We start from the raw sequence: 20,567 nt of genomic DNA on the forward strand, positions 1-20,567 counted from the left end.
TGATTCAGCAATGCACAACCTATAATTTTGCTGCAGAAAACATCCCACTGTTTTGACTGCCTGTGAAATGTAAACATCAGAAATAATGCTCCTGCTGGCAGAAAATAAACCACTGACGGGGTTTCCCATTGATAGAACAGGCATTATATTGTTCTTTGTGGGCTTTCTGTTTTGTACTGTTTTATTCTGACGTTCATTGGTGCGCCCTGCACGAGACCGAAAACAACTTCCATCACACGCGGGTGACGTCACGAGGAGTCAGCTCCGGGAAGAGTGCAGTGCAGCTAGTCGGACATCATGGTGAGGTCGGACTGTGTTTAGTGTCCAGAAAACACTCCAATAAGTTAGCTACATATTCTTTACTGTGTGTTTTTGGAGTTTTGTCTCTGTCACTTTTAGCTTCTCCGAGGAACCCGCTGTAACGTGCGGCAGTTAGCTTGCTATATTAGCTTGTTCACAAACTTTACCGCCTAGCTTTCTCTAACGTAGCATTCACGCTAGCTAACGTTATCATGGTTGACTGAGAATTAGCGTTACTGAGAACCTAAGCCACGTCAATAAACTTAACGCTAGTTAGCTGTTGTGAATTTTATTGCACTGACACTAAAACTAACGTTAGCTGTCTCTGGTATAAGTTAGTCGAATAACGTTACTGTAATGCTGCGCGTTATCAAACCTGTGAATTGAATTTTAGACTAACTACATGTTAGCCTGTTCTTTTACAGAGCATTTCTATCTATTGAATTTACATCCAGCCAGAGGACATTGGGTGATAAAACATCCTGCTCCTGTTCACTGACTCCCCATTAGTTCAAATGCATCACTGATGGTGGATTATAAACTTTATGGACACTGTGGCAGTAGACTTTTATGAAAAAATATTCTGGTTCATTTCTGTTAATGCTACAATAAAAGTACGTTTATTTAAGTTATAAAATTACCATTGTCCAAGTGAGGCAGCCCCAAAAGGCTCCAGCATGGTTTCAGCAAGCACTGCTCCCCCCCAAATTTAATGATTTTTTTTTTTTTTTTTTTTACATTACAAATATAATTAACTCTATATAACTTTTTAAAAACAAAGCTTCATGAAACTCCTAACTTCCAGTGCTGTGTATGCACAGCGATGATCACAAAAAACTCCAGTCCAGAGTTGGGTTTTTTTGTTTCCAGTATAAATTCCACTCAAGACAGTATTGTTTGCATGGTGTGGTGATAATGATATTTAACCATGCAGCAGTGAGAACATTATTTTAAATCAGACTAGTTCTACAATGTGACTTTGAGAATGCAGAGTCTCAGTTGTATGTGTCTCTTGCCTTCAGTCATCAGTGGAAATTAAGCTATTTCAGAACTGCAAGCACATTTTCTAAAAATGTTGCAAAAATTGAACAGGATTATAAGGCAAGTTGAGTGAATCAAGGTTTTTTCTTCTTTGTTGGCTGACAGTTCCTTCTTATGCTCTGCCTCAGAGCATACTGTCCACTCTGGAGCCCCAGATCTACTTTACATTGATACAAGTCACTTGAGACATCAGTGAAACGATAGTCTCATAAGTATGTACTGCCAGACTTGTGAAGATTTTTTTTTTTAATACATGCTCTTCTCACGTACTGAGAGGTGAGGCATGTGACACCTCACATGATGAGATGGCAAGTTCATGATTGCACTGAATCTCCCAAAACATTTGCCTGGTGTATTTGCATATTTTCTAGCAGGACATAGCTTCAAATGAGCAAACATCCAGGCCACAGATGAAAATGATCTCATGCTTTACTTTAAAGTCACACAGAGGAGCATACACACTTTGCAGTAGGCAAATAAAACCTTGAGGAATTCATCTATAGTCATAACTCTTCTTTATAGATACCACTTATCTTCTGAAACATTTCAGTGATAAATAAATAATAAAGGGACAAGAGCTAGGGCCCCAGTTGTTAGACAGTCCTTCCATAACAGTCAGGTGTCCAGTTGTAGCATTTCTATTCATTTTTGTAACTTGCCCCAGACAAAATTTCTCAAGCAAAAATGTCATCAGTCTCTTCATTTTCTATGTAAGCAGGGTGACAGTGTCTCAGCAGGGGTTTCCCACACAGCAGTGCCTCACTGAGGCTTTTAAGACATCATAATTCCTCACATTTGATATGAGTTTTGTAGAGAGATGTTGAGACATGCTTGAGTTGCCTCGTATTGATCAAACATCAAGATCAAAGGATTAAAGTTCACCAATTTAAGTTAAATTGTGATGCTTGTCTGCAGGAGTTGACTCAGCAGGTAGAGAGGCTGATTTTGGGATATGTCTCTGTGATTGGTTGGAAAGTCTTATGGGGTGTGGTCAAACATCTTGGTGTAAATAACCCTATTGCTTCTTACTCCTCTGTTGCGTGTCATGTTATAATTTAACATCTCCCAATACTAGTCCATCACTTAGAGCTGCTTTTTTGAGCAGTTCAAAACAGTATAATAGATTAATAGCGTTACAGTGCTGTAACAAGAACACCTGTTGTTTTTCTGTGGATTCTCCAGAGTGAAGATGAAGCTCACCGTGCCACTTCCACTCCTGCTCCTGCTCGCTGTCGCAGGGCTGAGCCGAGCCCAGGTCAAGACCTCTCTCCTGGATTTGACCAACAGCATCGGGAGCGTCCTTCCCAGCCTCAGCCGACCAGCAAACCACAGCCGCATCTTCTATGCAGTGATGTTTGATGCAGGGAGCACAGGGACACGCATCCATGTCTACACCTTCATCCAGAGTGACTCAGGTAGTACTCTGACCTGCTTCCTTCTGCTCTTTTACTCATGATATCAGCATCCAGGGTGAGAGGCAGGTTAAATCATATATCTATTTACTGCAGCAAAGGTGAATGAAATGTATTTACACGGCCTGTGAAATACTTCAAAAGATCAATTGATTTACAATGTAAACAGCAGAGTAACAAGCTGTTTTGCAGTCTCTATTCCTTCCCTCTATCCTCACAGCCTCTCACTTCCTTAAACCTGTACATTTTCACTTAGGGTATACTTGACTTTTTAAGCAATAATCCTATTTTGTCAGACTCAAGTCAACATGTCTCATCTTGAATAAGGGGATATATTTTGCATATGTATGCTAAGCAGATTTATGCCTCTTAATGCTTTTAATAGCTGCTGCATATTTGATGTGGGTGGATCTTGTATCTTTTAGCGGAGCTGCCTGGTTTGGACAATGAGATGTTCCATTCCATAAAGCCTGGTTTGTCAGCATATGCTGACTCCCCTGAAATGGTGAGTTCATTGTCAAATCTAATCAATTATATTGAGCCAAAGGAAAAGGTCCGCTGGCTCTACACTGTATTCATAAACACTGCCAATAGCCTTCCTCTGCGGGGAATCATATTGCTAATGAAAGTAAGTAGGAAGTGAGAAAAGCAAAATGACAAACACGTGAAGATTGAAGAAGCAGCCCGATATGTAACACTTCAAGTGTTTTCCCAACTCTAACCAATCACCCTGTTGTCAAAAGACAGCTCTGAGCATTGTCTCTGTTTTTAAAGGCTGGACACACAGTGAGGATGTTGTTGAAGGTGGCCAAGAAGACTGTGCCTCGTCTGGAGTGGAAGAGAACTCCAGTGGTCCTCAGAGCCACAGCTGGACTTCGGTTGCTGGCCGCAGAGAAAGCCCATGCTCTTCTGGAGCAGGTAAACGAATCCAAATGTACTGAGACATGACATACCATTGAGATCTCTGAGGTACTGTTTACACAATACAAAGATTCTGTAAAGTAGAATGCAGTTCTTTATCATAGGGGGAGTTGATAGGCGCTACATTGTCTGACACTTTCAAGGGAAAGTGCAACCTCTTATCCAGGGAAAGAACACGCAGAAAAGGAAAGAACATCAGTACTATGGCAGGTGGTACAGAGACAAGAGGAAAAGTATTGTTATCAGAGTGGTGTGAGCTTAGTGTGGAAAGCTCTTGTGGAGGGGATAAGATAGTAATGGATGGCCCTGGGGCACCTTGGAAGATAAGTGATACTTTATTAATCCCCCTGAGGGATATAATTAATCCCTTCAAGCGGGGGGGCACCTCTGGATGAGCTACCATTACAGTAGATAACATTAAGGCCATTTTTCTGCTGCTTTCTTTGGCTCCCTCATGCTCTCATTCTGCCTCTCTCTCCCTCATTCTGCCTCTCCTCCCTCTCTACTTCTTCCTCCAAAGGTTCAACGTGTGTTTGACGAATCTCCTTTCTTGGTCCCAGACAACAGCGTCAGCATAATGAACGGCACAAATGAAGGTAACGTCTGCTCACCCTCTGCCCTGACAAGCAACACATTCGTCAGTTATCGCAGCCACTCATGTTCTCTCTGCAGTACTTTGTAGGTGGCATCAGTGATCCTTCTGCCCTACTTTTAGTGTGCCATGTAATTTCTATCTACAAGGAATCTTTGTTTACTGCAGACATTTAACTAAATTGCAGTAGATTATTGATGTCTTTTTTGATGACTCTTAAGAAAATGACATTGCCCTTTAGCTCAAAGTTGTTGTGACCTTAAAAGGCTGTAATTATGTGGTGAAAATTTGTTATTGTCTGTTGTGCCACAGTGTAATTGATTTGTCAGCATTTCCACTTTGTTTTTAAAATTATGGCTCTTACTCGCATGTTCGCACCTGCGTTTGTTTATGCCAACCATTGTAATTTCTGTGAAAATTTGTCGTCATCTTTTCTAAAATAAACTTGTGCGTTCCACCTGAAATAACTGTTTTCTGTTTCTTGGGTGCTAATCTCTTTAATGTAGGAATCCTGGCGTGGGTATCTGTGAACTTTCTGACAGGTGAGAGCTGTAAACACATGTCTGCAGCATAACACTGAATATTTTTTTTATTATTTTTTATTATTATATATCCAAATTTAACTTAGTGTCTAAAATTGTCATAGTGTCTTATTATACACCGTCGTTGGTTGCCTTTGTTGCCTAAAGCGGATAGCTCTGATCTTTATCAGGCTCAGTGTTGGGATTTTATTCTTTTTGGTCAGACATTCTGTCAAATAGGCCTTTTGAAGATAGCATCTAACATACAGTGGTGTGCAAAAGTGTTTGCCCCCTTCCTGATTTCTTATTTTTTTGCATGTTTGTCACACTTAAATGTTTCAGATCATCAAACAAATTTAAATATTAGTCAAAGATAACACAAGTAAACACAAAATGCAGTTTTTAAATGGAGGTTGTTATTATTAAGGGAAAACATGTTCTTTTTGCTCAGCAGACTCCAGACTTTGGAGTGGCCTAGTCAAAGTTCTGACCTGAATCCTATTGAGATGCTGTGACATGACCTTAAAAAAGGCAGTTCATGCTCGAAAACCCTCCAATGTGGCTGAATTACAACAATTCTGCAAAGATGAGTGGGCCAAAATTCCTCCACAGCGCTGTAAAAAGTTATCGCAAATGCTTGATTGCAGTTGTTGCTGCTAAGGGTGGCCCAACCAGTTATTAGGTTTAGGGGGCAATCACTTTTTCACACAGGGCCATGTAGGTTTGGATTTTGTTTTCCCTTAATAATAACAACCTTCATTTAAAAACTGCATTTTGTGTTTACTTGTGTTATCTTTGACTAATATTTAAATTTGTTTGATGATCTGAAACATTTAAGTGTGACAAACATGCAAAAAAAATAAGAAATCAGGAAGGGGGCAAACACTTTTGCACACCACTGTATAACTGATTAGCTCTTCTCTGTTGTGGCTGCTGGATTAAAGTTGGAAATGTTTTTAGGTCACCTGAATGCACAAACCAAGAAGACAGTGGGAATCTTGGATCTGGGAGGAGGATCCACGCAGATAACTTTCCTGCCAAAACTGAGGGTCAGTTGTCTGCATGTTTAGAGATTTCTGCGCAACTTAAACTCTTTAGCGATTAGTAACCCACTGTGTCCTTCATATTCCACTGTAGAAGACCATTGAAAGCGTTCCTGTTGCTGATTACGTTGCCAGATTTGACATCTTCAACTCAACATTTGAATTGTACACTCACAGGTAACAGAGTCGATAATTAATACATGTTTCATAAAACAGTAATCCTGCATTTGAATTATCTGTGATTGCATCAAATCAATTCCTGATTCAATCTCAATTCAAGGTTATTTCCATATATTTTGTAATTTTTTAATAGGCCTCCAGTATCGACTAGTTATGTTACAAATCCCACAGACTTGCAACTTTTTAACTTTGCTCAGATCTGTTTTTAATTCGGAAAACTTGTATTATTTGTTTAGTCATTCGGATGTGAATAATAGACAGACCATTTATTTGGCCTATTTTCAGAATGACTTGTTACATAAACAGTCTGTTCCTGGTCGGTTGTGTAACGGTATAACAATCCTTTGACTTCATCCAGTTACCTTGGAAATGGGCTGATGGCAGCACGACTGGCCACACTGGGCGCTTTGGGTGCAGAAGGTACTGTGCAGTACATGAGGAAAAGGTAGTCTGTTGCCATTAGCTGTGGGTCAGTGTTGTTCATTGTGAGTGTCTCTGCAGAATACTGAGACACAACAGTGAGTCAGTTTTCCAAGTGCCCTCTCCCTTTTTTCCCTTTCCTGCCTATTTCTCCAAATACTGAGTAAAGGAGGTAACGAGAGATAGATGTTTTTTGTGGGATGTACTTCAAGTCTTCCTTTCCCATGAACAATTCAAGTGATACCATGAGATGAATCACTGAAGGGCTTCAGTGAAAATTGTGTTAGTGACTATCCTGAGTTCTTGAGTCAGTCTCAGACCATGGTGACCAGGTGTGAAGCCGCTGAGCCAGTTAGAAGATGAAACGAGTCACGTCTGTGCTCTCACAGGGCTGGAGTGGCGGGTTTTTAAAAGTTCCTGCTTGCCAAAGAAGTTCAGGGATGAATGGAGCTTTGGAGGGCAGACCTATCAAGTGAGCGGGGACCCAGATGGTAAGATCCTGTTTAATTGAAGTATAATCAGTCTGTTGAGTAGTGTAAATCCAAAGCTATTGTATGTGTGAATGAACATTTTTAAACATCCCTTTCAATTTCATTGTGATGGGGTTTAACCTAAGGTTTTGGCAGACTACAAACGTCCAGAGTAAATCAGTGTATGTGACATACAAAACTGAAACTTTTGTTACGGCAACCCAAACATCTGCAGTTATGTTTCCAAAGGCCATTAAAATGGACTTAGTTGAATTACGCATAATTTCATAATGTTGTAATTCACACTGCTGTCTCTGTTTCTTCTCCAGGTTATGCAGGATACAAGCTTTGTTATCAGGAAGTACTTAAGGTGGTAAAGGGGATTATTCATCAGCCATATGAGCTTGAAGACAGCAATGTTTTCTATGCATTCTCCTATTACTTTGACAGAGCGGTGGATGCAGGCCTTATCGGTTAGTGCACACACCCTCTGTACACACTTGCATAATTATACAGACCCAGCAGAATGTTATTACCCATTCCAATGCTAGACAGAGGCAGAAAAATGTGAGTCATCTACACCCGTCTCAGTGGATTTGATGAGCTATAGGTGTGTAGTTATTAGAGAAATTGCTATCCTCTGCCAGTCCAAGCAGAAAGGGCACAAGCTCTGTTATTAGTATTATGAAAATGTGCATGTAGATCTGCTCACTTAATGAATGGTATAGCATTTTAAATGTGAGGAAGATGACCACAATTCCGCCCTGTTGCAGATGGGGTCCAAGGAGGGATGCTGGAGGTCAGAGACTTCAAGAAGAGAGCTAAAGAGGGTGAGATGGGCAAAGCAATGCATCGTTACTATGACAGACGTGCAGCTCCCTGTACTGGAGACACAGTGTGCGTCTCAATAGTCTGGATTTGTGTCCTCGCTGCTATCTGAAATCCTGCCCTGATCCTCTCAGCAGAATACAGATGACTGATTATCCAACCTAACAGACATGATTCCCCTTTTGTCTGCTCAGTGTGCAATAAGATGACCAAGTACCCACCCATCAGTTCTTTCCTGTGTATGGACATGACCTACATCACTTGTCTGCTCAAGGATGGGTTCGGCTTCAAGGAGAGCACTGTGCTGCAGGTGAGGCAGTATTACACAACACAATCAATAGGATTTATGGCATTGCTTATAAGGACACAACAGAAGGAATAAAGAGGAAGGAACCTTTTTTTTTTTTACATGATAAAATAGCTCAGACAGAGGTAGATGAATCATAAGCTATTAACTCGCATTAAAAGACAAGCATGGTTACGTTTAAAATAGCCTCTATTTAGCATTTGTTGTACCATTTTAATAGACCCTAGATAAGGAGACCATGACTCATCAGTAATGGGAAAGATGGCTATTTCTGTCACCCCTGACATTTGTAAAAAATAATACAAATAATAATAAAAAAAATGTAATTTTTAAAATAGTACATAATCACCTAAAAGAAGTCCCGGACCTCATTAAAAAATAGCCAGTCATGCTCACTGACATAAAGTGAATATAAAAAGTAAATTCTACACAAAAACTGTTACTTATTTTTATTTCAATAAATACAAAAGGCATTTGAGTGATTTGGTGTTGGGTTTTCTCCCCTCCTAGTTGACCAAGAAAGTGTACAACGTGGAGGCAAGCTGGGCTTTGGGCGCCATGTTGGACCACTTCCACAACCTGAAGATCCACTGAGGAGAAAGGAGGAACAAATACTGCTGATTTAGGTGGTGCTCAATAACAAACATTTAATGTGCACTACCCTTATCTCACGGTCCCAGACATCTGCACTTTGTTTCATAAGGGCAGAACTAACCTCTTGAGTAATTCTTAATTTAAAAACAAAAAGTAATTATTCAAGTGTTAATATATTGGGTTGTAAATGAGCAATGTGTTGCCTTACTCAGAACAAGTGAAGCACTGGAGGTTGACATTTGAGTGAAAGATGTTACCAACAACACACTCCATTAATGCAGCTTTGGGCATTACTGGATACATAATTTGTTTGAAATAGATGTTTTTTTGTTGTTGTTTTACTCTTGTTAGGCTGGTTGTGCTGTGCAAGACCAGTGTTTACATGCGGCAATGTAATATACTGTGCTTTAGCAGTTTTTAATATCAGGTGTTTTGTAATTAGTAATAAGGATAATGGGGTATTCACGTGTCTGGTACATTTAAATTTGACAGTCAATCATATCAGCCATTGAAGTTTTAAAAATAAGTGGGACTCATTTTCTATTAGAGAATATCATCACTGCATTTCAACCTCAGACTTCTGTTTACAATGATAATGCACATAACAATGCATGGTCATTATATTTTCATAAACCTTTAAACCCGTCTCAGCATTTCTTTGGGAGTATTTGTTTTCAAAAACTTGAGGAAAAAAGGTTGTTTACAAACTTTGCCATTTGACACTTGTCAAAATAAAACCATCATCGGTCACTAATTACAAATATCTACAGGGGTGAAAGTCAGTGATTAATCTATTTACAAATAGATGTCTACGGTATGTTATCCACTGTGACTGTCAGTCTAGTGCTGCAGTGTGACATTTTTCATGATGGCAGACTACAGCAGCGCCACCACATCTTCTCCATATGCATGGCTTTCGGTCGTCATGGTCACCAGCTCATGTGGCTGAGAGAGAACTACGACTGAGTCTGCAGAGCCTGGAGGGAGGGACACAAAGACAAGTTCAAAGAGAAACTACCTGGTAACATTAATGCAGTCTAATGGTGAGACACATGTCAATCTGTATATACCTACAGTAAGGGCCAGCTACAGTCATTAAGAGATTAAACACAAACTCCACTATACATTTGTCTTTTGGTTTTAATGCTGACAGGCCAATTTAGGAAAAACTCAAAGACATGCAAAGATACCCATGAAATACTGAGCCTAAAAAAGGTATTCAGAAGCTGGTTGGCAAGGTTTTTAGGAGAGATGAAAGATATTGCTTAACAGAGTGTCAAGATTTTTGTGACTTTTTCTTCTTGCCACATTACATTATTTTGTGTTTACAACTGATTCACCAGAAATCCAGACAGCAGCTATTCTAAATCACAATTACACAGCTGAGTTATATTAAGTAGAGCAAGCTACCAAAAAGCTGTGTTTCAGCTCTTGACAATCACCATATTAATATAATAAGAGTTTTCAAGGGAACATAAGCAAACAGTTACAGTACAAAGAGGCCTGAAAGCTGCTGCCTGAATTGTTGGTTCGTTGTTCAAAAACCTAAAAGGCAAACACAAGAAACCTGGACTGTCACAAGCAATGACTGAAAAACACTTAACAGGACATTAGCAACACCACGAGTTGACTCAGCACCTCTGAGATTAACAGAACATTGTGAGCTTCACTAAATTATTTTTTGCTATTGTATTGCAAGATGTTTTGTTATTTTGTCCACACTGCATGTATTGTGTTTTCCCTGCCATACGTGTGCAAACACCTACCTGGTGATCTCAGCATGGCATGGTGGAGATTCAGGGGCTCCACAGTTGTTGTCATGGTGACCATACCGTCTCCATTTTCGCCGTCTGCCTCCAGCAGGCTGCTCTGTGTCAGAGCCTCTCCTGTCAGTCGCAAACACACAACAAACATTAGGTTTTCCCCCCGCCCCTCCTCAAGAAGTATGAAAGTGAGAGCGACGCACACTTTAATCAACGATCTTCATAAGACTTACAGACAACAACTTAATGTAAGTCTGACAAATCAATGTTCAAAACTGAAATTGCTCATTATTACTAACTTTCTAAGTTACCTTTTGACACTTGTGTGAAAATTGATTTTTTTGGGTTGTTTTTAGGACTGTAGTTATTCCAACACAGTCAATTTAATAATTCATCCGGTAGAAATAACACAGAAACTACCCCTCTGTTGTGAAGCTGCATCTGCCTTTGCTCTGCTTTTACAAAAGACCAGCCTCTTTGGGGAGGCTGACCCGAATAAATCTGCTGTTTATAATTAGAGCTTTGGCAGCGTTTCCTCTATGGTGATTCAGCAGCAGTGCTTCCCACTGCTACAGAAATGTGACAAGGAGGCAAATGATCTGTCTCCTCTCATTTTTTCTAGCAAAAAAAAAAAAAAACACAAAACAAATTTAAGCTGAATTTTTACAATTAGACAATATGTTGGATTGTAAAGAGCTCATTGAGAGACGCTTTTAATCTGAAGAGGTACTGAAACTGCTATTAAGAACAGAGGCAGGAGTGAACTCGGGTAAATTTCCCACAGCTGCTCTGAGAGATTTACTCAAGTGTCCACTCATTTATCTCAGTAATTTGTAAGGTGATGGCAAAAAGACATTTGAGTAAGGCAAGGGAAGCTTGAAGACATGAATTTGAGTTACGCTGACATTTTTACTTGATTACATACTTTTCAGACGAATCTGACCCCATCACAACAGGCCTATTTCTGCGGTGGAGTTGTGCTGTCTCTGCTTTTTCAGATATATGTGCAGTCTAAAACAATTCAGCTTCTGGCCCTGAAGAATTAAAATTTGAATGATACATTTTTAAGTGCTAAAAGTCATTCATTATTCAAGAAATGTTCCTAAATGTAACTTAAACCAACACCATCTCTATGCACATTTTTAAATGTACGGGCTGCTTGGAGCTACATAATCGAAGGATTAGCATAACCACCTACTGCACTGTGTGTGTGTGTGAGAGAGAGAAAGATATTGCGAGTGAGAAAGACCTGTTTCTCTGCTTTCACCACTGAGCCCCTCCTCTCCGTGCCTCTTCCTCATGTGGACGTTTCTGCTGCCGGACTGAGAGAATGTCTTCCCACAGATCCCACAGTGATGAGGCTTCTCACCTGGGAAACGCCGACAAACACAAAGAGATGTACTATCCTGTGATCCCGTCTGAATTGATAAAGGATGCAGCTCTTCAAGGCACATGATGATATGCCATTTCTGTAGCGCACTAATTACAAAGGGAGTGCTCAGCTGCACATCTGTAGACTCTGTCCCACTCACCAGAATGTACGAGCATGTGTTTTCGTAGACTGGAATACTCTGCAAAGGATCGCCCACAACCATCTGCTTCACACAGAAAAGGCTTCTCTCCTGGAAGCAGTCACCACACACACACACACACACACATTGTTGAACTCTACAATACAAACACTTAATGTAGTACACTCATTATTACAGAATATGTTGAAATTGATTTTAATGGCCCAGAACATTGGGGAAGTGTCAAATGCAACTTTTTTGTTCACCCATGGTGACAGCTGAACTATTGTGACGCACACAAACGTAAATATTTTTATATAATTTCATCCAACTAAGTGGATATTATAGCTCATAGAAAGCTGTTCTTCCAGACATATGGGCGAAATATAAACACTGTATAGTGTAGCTGGTCTGCTAACTGGTCCCTAGATAGAAGAAGCAGCCTGTGGAACAGGCCATCAAAGATCTTAATGTCACCCTAAATAAAATACGACAGTACTGTTACTCATTGCAGCAGTGAAATGGAGGCGCCAGAGCTGCTGACTCTTCACATCTCCAGCCTTGACTGCACCAAGGAAGCATTAAATGAGCAGTCAATTGGCCTGAGTCAGTTATTGCTTCCAGCATGTTTGGGCTTTTATACGCGGGTATCTACTGCTCCCCACCTGTGTGTATGCGTCTGTGGTTCTTCAAGTTTCCAGCAGTGGTGAACTTCTTGCCACAGTTCTTCTCCTTGCAGATGAAGGGCTTCTCACCGTTGTGAGTCCTCATGTGAACCTGCAGCCTCTGCAGCACGTAGAAACTCTTCCCGCAGCCCTCCGCGCCGCACCTGAACATTCGGTCGTTCCTGGGAGACGAGATAACCAAAGAAACAAGCCTCGGTGTCTCCTGTGCACACGATTCATTTGCAACAGCCCACCACATGGTCAGACAGGGCGACCACAAATAGATTTTCTACACGGATGTTAGGAGACCTCCTGCAGTTCAAGTACACACTTCTTGTCTCAAGTCTCAGCTGTGTTTTTCCTGTTTGGCTGCTCTGTCTGCCTCCACCACAAACAACCTGTGGAAAACACTGTGTGATCACTCTTCTGTACAGCTCTGATCCAACACATCTGTCTCCTACTTTATGATTGATGAACAGTAAAAAAAAAACAACACTAACTGTACCACTTATAGCAAAGTTCAAGTTCAGAAACTAGCTTGGAAAAGAAGGCAAGATGAACTATTTAATTAGTGTTTACTCTGATTTCTCCAGCATTATAAAATAAATGTGTTTGTCAGTGATATTATGAATATTGTTATAGATAATAAAAGGTTTCAAAATCTGATGAAATCTGTGAAAATTATTCAAATTGGTTTTCTTAATTTTTAGGACTTTTTAGACAGCATTCAATCTGGGCATAGCTGTTTGGATAAAATTTGTACGCACAGGCAACAGAGGCACTAAAGGGATACCTTGCATTTAAGCTTTTTGGTTTTACAGGTAATAATGGCGTGGAATTTTATATTAACAGCTAAGATTTGATTGCACATATGATATTTAAAAGCTACAGTGTGTAATTACTTGTATAAAAAGTTGGAAACTGTTAGCTTGCATTATTATTTTTCAATTTGGAAAATGTATCCACATTAGACAGGATTTGCACAGGGTTGAATATTGATGCTTTGGCAACGGCATCTTGTCGGGACCGCTGCCTGGATCCATTATCTTCCATTGCTGTGTGTGAAATGTGTTACCTGTGTGTTTTGAGGTGGTATTTGAGATGAGCCGGCCAGGTGAACGTCCTGCAGCAACCCTCAAATGAGCAGCGGAGGATCTGCTTGGAGAGGGGGCGGCTGGTCCGAGACGGCAGCTCTCGCTTATCCCCGTCCGCTGTCAAACCGTGTGTGTGGTCACCTAGGCAACCAGAAGAGGAAAGTGAGCGGGGTTGAGCGGAAAGGAGTGCCAGGTGGCCGGCCTTTGGAGCCTGGCTGTATAAAAGCTAATCATCGGGTACTGACTGAGACCTGCTGAACAACTGCAGCCAAAAGAAAACAACTAGATGCTGAATGCAATCACTCCCTTTTCACCTGCTCGGACTCCCCGCTCCGAATGCCTTAAAACGGGTCCAATTTTTCTTACAGCGTGCCAGCAGTAATGCACCTGTAACCGATACCCCACTGCTTAAGGAAACTTGTCTAACCTAATGCAAGTTAGTGGGGGGGGGGATTACAGTGGCTCAGATAGTCCCAAAATGAAACCAGTTACAGTCTGCTGCAGACATTTTATCTAACAATGTACTAAGTATTTCAAGTCCTTTCTTGACTGGTACACTAGCTCAGAATAAGACATTATATTTTTCAATGTGATACTATGTGTAAAACACTTCATTTTGGTCTTGGGAAAAAAAATCAAAACAGTAAAAGCACAGGTGTAACCAATAACATTAACGATGACTCCATTCCATTAAGTGTCCCAGTAAGCCAATACCAGAGCCCTGCAACTGGCTCACCTAAATGGAATGCAGCCATCATGAATGTACCTTTCCTGTCAAAAGGTCTGCCGTGAAAAGGGTCCATTGCCACTGCAAACGTTTTTATCATAGTTTATTTTGATAGCTGTTACCAAACATAGTGCCACCATAGTGTTTAGATAGCTGTGATTTCAGTCTACTGAGATTTGTGACCCGTCAAGAGTCCGTGACAGCTGAGGATCAACCAAATGAAAAAGACCAAAGAGTCGACCAAATATTGTCAGGCAGACCTATAGGTCTAAACGAACGCTTGTGCCATCACAGCTGTCAAACTTTTCCTATCTGTCTGAATACAGGGTCACAACTTTGATGGCAGCTCGCAGAATATTTTTTGGCAGGGAGCAGTTTCCAGGCAACCAATAAAAGTCTCCAGAACGTTGCTGGTCCAAAACAATAGTCCAGTACATAAGCCCAGTTAAAACGTCCAATAGTCGTTTTTACACTTCAGATTTTGTACGGATAAAACTAAACAAGATATAACATGTTTATAATTTGTGAGCTTTTGAGTTGCTGGTAGATGGATTTTGTTACTTTTGGACAGACCCAGGCTAGCTGTTTTCCCCATTTCCAGTCTTCGTGCTAAGCTAAGCTAACCGGCTGCTGGAGGTAGCTTCATATTTAGCACAAATATAGATATAGATCTTCTCATCTAACTTTCGGCAAGAAAGCTAATGAGCATATTTCCCAAAATGTCGAACTATTCAGAACCATCAGCTATTCTATTATCCTCCATTTAACATTTTCCTGATGGCTTGTTTACCTGATCACCTGTGTGTCCTCTCCCCTGTCTTGTCTTTCTGATCACTGCAGCCTCTCTCCCTCTCTGAAGCCTGCATTCACTATCTAATCTAAATGCACATTCAATCACCACAGACACAGCACAACAAATGATCAAATAATGTGGCATTTACAACTCCACTGGATATTTGCAGACTTGTAAATCCATGTAGACAAAGCTACAACTTCATTTTGATTTAGAGATGAACACAGTTTCAGTCAGTGCTGATTACACTACATTTTCATCTCATCATTGACCTCATTTCTCTTCTTTCTGTCTTTGATGCCTGCCATAAGTAGACCATATAAATGGGCTGCTTCCTGTACACAGGCTTAATTTCTTTTTATCTTCTTTGTTTTTTCTCATTTTAAAAAATAGTTTCTCATAAACAGCAACATACTGTAGTATTTCCTTATGAGGAGCCTTTTGAATTTAAGTTCCAGTGTAAAAGACCTCTAAAACCATTTCTGCCTGTGTTGATAAGAGAAAGTGACTTTACCGTTACTGACACTTGCAGCTCTGGCGTCCTGGCTGGCCTTGGCATCTCTCGCAAGCTGTGCCCGCGTGGCGGCAATCAGGCTGTCGTGTGCTAGCTCCTGTACCCGCAGATACCAGGGAGCACTGCCATCTATCCCATAGTCCCCTGATGAGACCCCCTCATCGTCATCTTCCCCGGCGCCATCTGCGGCAAAGATCAGGGACTCTGAGGAGGCTGTGATGCCTGAGAGGGAAGAAAAGGCGGGAGGAGAATTACTATGAAACAAGAAATTCAAGGCCAATGCAATATTCTGTAAGATCATCAATGGCCTGAGCCCCTCTAGGGCTGAATTCATTACTGTCCTCCCATAGCACTCAGCAATTTTGGGTTTAATGGCTTTATTCTGAAAGGCTGAGAGGATGCCGGCCAAAAGACACAGTGAAAAAGCACATAAACACGCTAAAAAAAATCCCTCTTTATTAAGGATTTGAATTTAACGTAACAATAGACAAAATGATTCCGTCTACTGAAAAGTCTTTTCTATCCTTCACATCACTCACTGGGTCACAGACAGAACATAGCACACTGCACAAAAGGTGTATGTCAAGGGACCAAAATTAATTTTTTGGCTCTCCTTCCAAGGGGCTGATGAACCAAGAGAATATGCCTGCCAAGGATCATTTCTTCCAGCCAAAATAATTCAGTTTTCTTGATGAAAATGTGTCACCCAATTTCTTTTTAGCGCTGTGTGCAGAATCAGGAGCCGTGCGAGACACAAAGTACAGACACAAGATCAGATTTAGAGTTTCAATGTAAAACTTCTCACTCTTTTAAAATGATGGTTGAAAGCCACCAGGAAGTGACTCCTCATACAGTAATAATGTTAGGTATCTGTTGCAACCAATTATTATTTTCATTATTGATTGATCTATTGATTATTTTTTCGATTAATTGTAACAAAATAGGGAAAATGCCAATCACTAGCTGTTTTTAGCACTAGTTTCTACTAACATAAGGCTATGTAACAATTAAGACAGGAGGAAAAGCTGTTTTGTTCGTCTTTTAAAGTTTAAATGCATAGACTTCTACCCGCTGCATGGTAGGTGTACATTTCAGGGTTTCTTTACCTTTCGCAAGGTTCAGTAGGACGTAGGAAGTGCTATCTGACTGTTGTAGGTCATGGAGGATGGGTGGGGGGCTGGGTGAGGCCCGTGGATGAGAGTGTGTTTGGACCACTAATGGGCTTCGCTCCGACACACCTCCGAATTCTGACAGGGAGGGTGAACGCTCAGGCTCATGGCTCAGGCCTCCATCTGAAGAGAAAACCAGTGTTTATTAGTTTTAGTCCTGAATAAAACACATTATATGCAAATTAATACCCCAAATAATCAAACTATGGTTTACACTGTTTGGCAGGTACAATACGTGCACAGATCAGTTTTATTTATATAGCGCCAATTCATAACAGACATTATCTCATTACACGTTTCCTATAGAGCAGGTCTAGACCGTACTCATCATATTATTTACATAGACCCAACAAATCCCACCATGAGCAAGCTCTTGGGGACAGTGGCAAGAAAAAACGTCCTTTTAAACGGGCAGAAACCTCGGACAGAACCAGACTCAATGGTGGGCGGCCATCCGCCGCTGCCGTGTTAGGTTTTGTGATTGTGACAGTGATTGCGTTAATGGCATGAGTGTATACTAGCAAACATGAACATACTCAATCCATTTTGAAAATGTAGATAACCTTTTCAATAACGTAATGAGTAAAAATTTGTTTTCAATATGTTTATAAGGCTTCAAGGATGCACACAATGCAATTTGGTAAGAAACACTGAATATAAACATATATGTGTTTGCTTACAAGAAACCTCCACAGGGAACCTTTAATATATTCATACATATCATATTTATGATTAGCTCTATCTGCACTGTAAAATGTGCACCTTTTTTTCAAAGTGGATTTACAAGGAATCCTACGCATGCATGCACGCACGCACGCGCACACACACACACACACTTAATAGGAGGAGGATCTGTCCATCCAAACAGAACAACTATGGATTCAGAAGTATCTTAAGCAAGTGATGTGCTTTTCTTAGGGCTAGCCTAATAACCCTATGGAGCTTGTCAGAGCTTATTTTAATATTACAGAGTTAAAAGCAATGCAGCATTGATCCAAATCTAAAAAAGGGGCATGACGATGTTGTGAAACAAGAACACTGTGAAAAACTGTATGCATGAATGAAAGTGCAAGTATTCAGATCTAGAGATTTTTAAAAACCTTTTCTTAACATTACAAAATGGGCATTTTTGAACATATTGACTATTTTGTCATGGATTACTGCATTTGAATTTTACAAATGTGGCACATGCATTGCATCACTTCATGCATTTTGGTGCAGAATTAGATTCAGATGCAAATCTCTGGATTGTGAAATTTTGCGAATAATTGACTATTCAACTTTAAACCTGCAATAACTGATATTTTTTAGCCACTTGGGGGCAGCACAAACAAGTTGTGAACACAAAATTGACACATTATCATGACTAAATCAATATGGTGAACCTGTTAGCAAACATTTGCTTATTTACTCATCCAGCAGTTATGGAGTAACATTAGCATTCATTTGGAGTCGTGTTTCAGGTCACCTGCCAAATGTAAGTCCAATATTCACTCTCTTTTAGCTCTGTTTTTGGTCTCTACCCTCTGCTCCTGAGGGAAATATCTGACTCTTCAGCTGCTAAATGCTCCACTATGTTCCCCAGCTAGTTGCTAACTTTGTCTGTCTGCCATTTGGTGCCGAGCAGGTAGTGTACCGTGCGTTTTTAGAGCTTTTTCGCTGAAAATAGCTGCCTGCTGCCGCCGAAAACGATGCTATGAAAGCGGTGAGAATTAACCAAAACAGTAAAGTTGTGGAACAGACAGCTAAACAATGAGCTGAAACTCACTATAAAGCTCCATAAAGAAGAGGTAATAATAATGATAATTCTCTGTAGGTTCATCACTACTAGCAACCCCTTTCACATTGTCTTCACAGTGTCATTGATACATAGTTATTACAAAAACATAAACACTTGTTATTTAGATATTGAAAAGATTCAAGAAGTGCATGGCAGAGATGTAGCGTTTCCTCACTACAGTCATTTTAAATGTGGAACTGTTCTGCTCTCTTACAGTTCAGGTTTTGCCAGTTTGTGGCTTTTTGTACATTTTAATTATGGCAAACGTGTACTGAAAGTACTTCAAAATGCAGCAAATAAAAATGCAACTGTTTAGGCCTTTTTCAATGATCAAATGATTTGCCACATTAGGGCTATGTTTTCTTCTTCAATTACACAGATACGAGTGATAAAGCAGAGATGATTGTCTTGGACTCCAATTTGTAAAATCATTTGTACCATGATACCACTACCATGAACAACATACTCTGAGGTACCCTGTGAATCCCAAACCTTTTTTGTTATGCTATGGTGACAGTGGAGGTGCAAAACATTTGTGGGATTCTTGTGCTACTACAGCTGTAAACTGTGTAGCCCACAACAAAGGAGATATTACTGAACGCTAAATATTAAATCACTAGTGGTATTGTGTGGCATGTAGTAACACTGAAAATGACACTAAAACACTGAAAGCTCTGCTAGCATTTGGCCTGTGGTGGGCAGGACAAGAGCAGTGAGCAGCTGCTGACCTGTGAGCTCCAGCGGGCTGCACAGTGAGCTCTCAGCTGGAGCCAGCAGAGGCAGGCAGGAGTGTTTGGGCTCGGAGTCCTCCAGACCCTGCACCAACGGGATGGACGCGTTCTGTACAAACTGCACCAGCAGCTGAGAGGAGAAAAGAGCCGCCGCATAGAAACAAGTACAGCGAGACAATCAGGATATGAAGCTCATGTCATGTTTAATGTAGTATTCCAAGTCACAACAAAGTCTTCTGCAACTGCAGTAAAGATGGATCATGAAAATGACAAGATTACCTCTGGTTTGGAGTCAAGCTCATCAGAAAGCATGGGTCACCCTGTGTGGAACCTGTAGAATAACAGGATAACGTTAACACTGATCCATCAAACGCACCCAGATTTGCTAGGATTGGCTCTAATCAAAACAATACTTACCTCTTGACCTAGTTAATGTGAGATTCTCTGTCGCTCATAAGCGTAGGGTGCAGGTCATCTTTGAGTCAAAACCATCACAAAATCTGCAGGACAAAACGTCAAAATATCAAGTAGCTATACGTCTCGGCTTTGCTAGTTGACAGCGAGTCGCTACAAGTTTGACATTTAAAGACCAAATAACAGGCCGGTCAAACAATGAAGCTAATTTTAGCCAAAGCTCGAGAGCACCGCGTCAGTATGAACTGTGTTGGGTAAAACAGACAGATGACAGACTGCGTTGTTAACTAAGCTAGCAGGGTTAGCAGTTCCCCAAACTAGCTACCGGGGCTACCAGACAGATGTTAGCTGCCCAGTGTCAAAGCCTGGCCGCTGACGATACACCGTGCATGTATTTGATGCTATTAAATCTTCAGTAAAATGAAAGTAATTAGCTTACCTTCTAATAGTTGTGTAACTGAGTTACGGCGTGAGAGTGGCTGGATAATTGTCCCAAAACAGAGTAGCAGGTTTGTTCTACGGCGTCTCTGATGGAACAATGTTACTTTGTTACATTTCCGCGTTTTCCGCACAGGGATCCTGTATCGTCGACGCCACCCAGTGGTCAAAACTGTAAACTACATTGTAAGGCTACATTGAGGCATCATTGCTTTTTGGTAAGTTAATAAATAAACAAACCCCCAGATACCTGAAAAATTTAAGCTGAATTGTTTGTTTGATTAGGAGGTGGCCAGGGGGGAAATCACCCATTCTCTTTTTGATGTAGTTTTAAAGTGC

At 40.7% G+C, this 20,567-nt stretch overlaps 2 protein-coding genes across 4 annotated transcripts; one reads left to right on the forward strand and one right to left on the reverse strand.

Annotated features, from left to right (window-relative positions):
* The first annotated feature begins 149 nt into the window (after nucleotides 1-149).
* On the forward strand, nucleotides 150-9,275 carry LOC122863621 (ectonucleoside triphosphate diphosphohydrolase 5-like). Of its 2 annotated transcripts, none has more exons than XM_044170278.1 (14): nucleotides 150-300; nucleotides 2,524-2,756; nucleotides 3,179-3,258; nucleotides 3,528-3,671; nucleotides 4,195-4,270; nucleotides 4,773-4,808; nucleotides 5,748-5,836; nucleotides 5,925-6,007; nucleotides 6,369-6,430; nucleotides 6,820-6,921; nucleotides 7,230-7,373; nucleotides 7,674-7,730; nucleotides 7,923-8,038; nucleotides 8,546-9,275. In XM_044170278.1, exons 2-14 carry the CDS (start codon nucleotides 2,531-2,533, stop codon nucleotides 8,627-8,629), a joined length of 1,299 nt encoding a protein of 432 aa, XP_044026213.1. In that variant the 5' UTR covers nucleotides 150-300; nucleotides 2,524-2,530; the 3' UTR covers nucleotides 8,630-9,275. The 2 variants fall into 2 exon arrangements, with proteins under 2 accessions (XP_044026213.1, XP_044026212.1); XM_044170277.1 differs by having other exon boundaries at nucleotides 175-305.
* znf410 (zinc finger protein 410) lies at nucleotides 8,470-20,386 on the reverse strand. Of its 2 annotated transcripts, none has more exons than XM_044170276.1 (12): nucleotides 20,230-20,386; nucleotides 19,794-19,876; nucleotides 19,656-19,707; nucleotides 19,374-19,506; nucleotides 16,803-16,988; nucleotides 15,697-15,918; nucleotides 13,644-13,803; nucleotides 12,569-12,750; nucleotides 11,925-12,014; nucleotides 11,642-11,761; nucleotides 10,396-10,515; nucleotides 8,470-9,606 (listed from the first exon to the last, which is right to left on the reverse strand). In XM_044170276.1, exons 3-12 carry the CDS (start codon nucleotides 19,686-19,688, stop codon nucleotides 9,506-9,508), a joined length of 1,347 nt encoding a protein of 448 aa, XP_044026211.1. In that variant the 5' UTR covers nucleotides 19,689-19,707; nucleotides 19,794-19,876; nucleotides 20,230-20,386; the 3' UTR covers nucleotides 8,470-9,505. The 2 variants fall into 2 exon arrangements, 1 of the variants encoding a protein (XP_044026211.1); XR_006375047.1 differs by lacking the exon at nucleotides 8,470-9,606 and adding an exon at nucleotides 11,318-11,426.
* Between the last annotated feature and the right edge of the window lie 181 nt (nucleotides 20,387-20,567).

Source organism: Siniperca chuatsi, linkage group LG16 (assembly GCF_020085105.1).
Source record: "Siniperca chuatsi isolate FFG_IHB_CAS linkage group LG16, ASM2008510v1, whole genome shotgun sequence".
In the NCBI taxonomy this organism is placed as follows: domain Eukaryota; kingdom Metazoa; phylum Chordata; class Actinopteri; order Centrarchiformes; family Sinipercidae; genus Siniperca; species Siniperca chuatsi.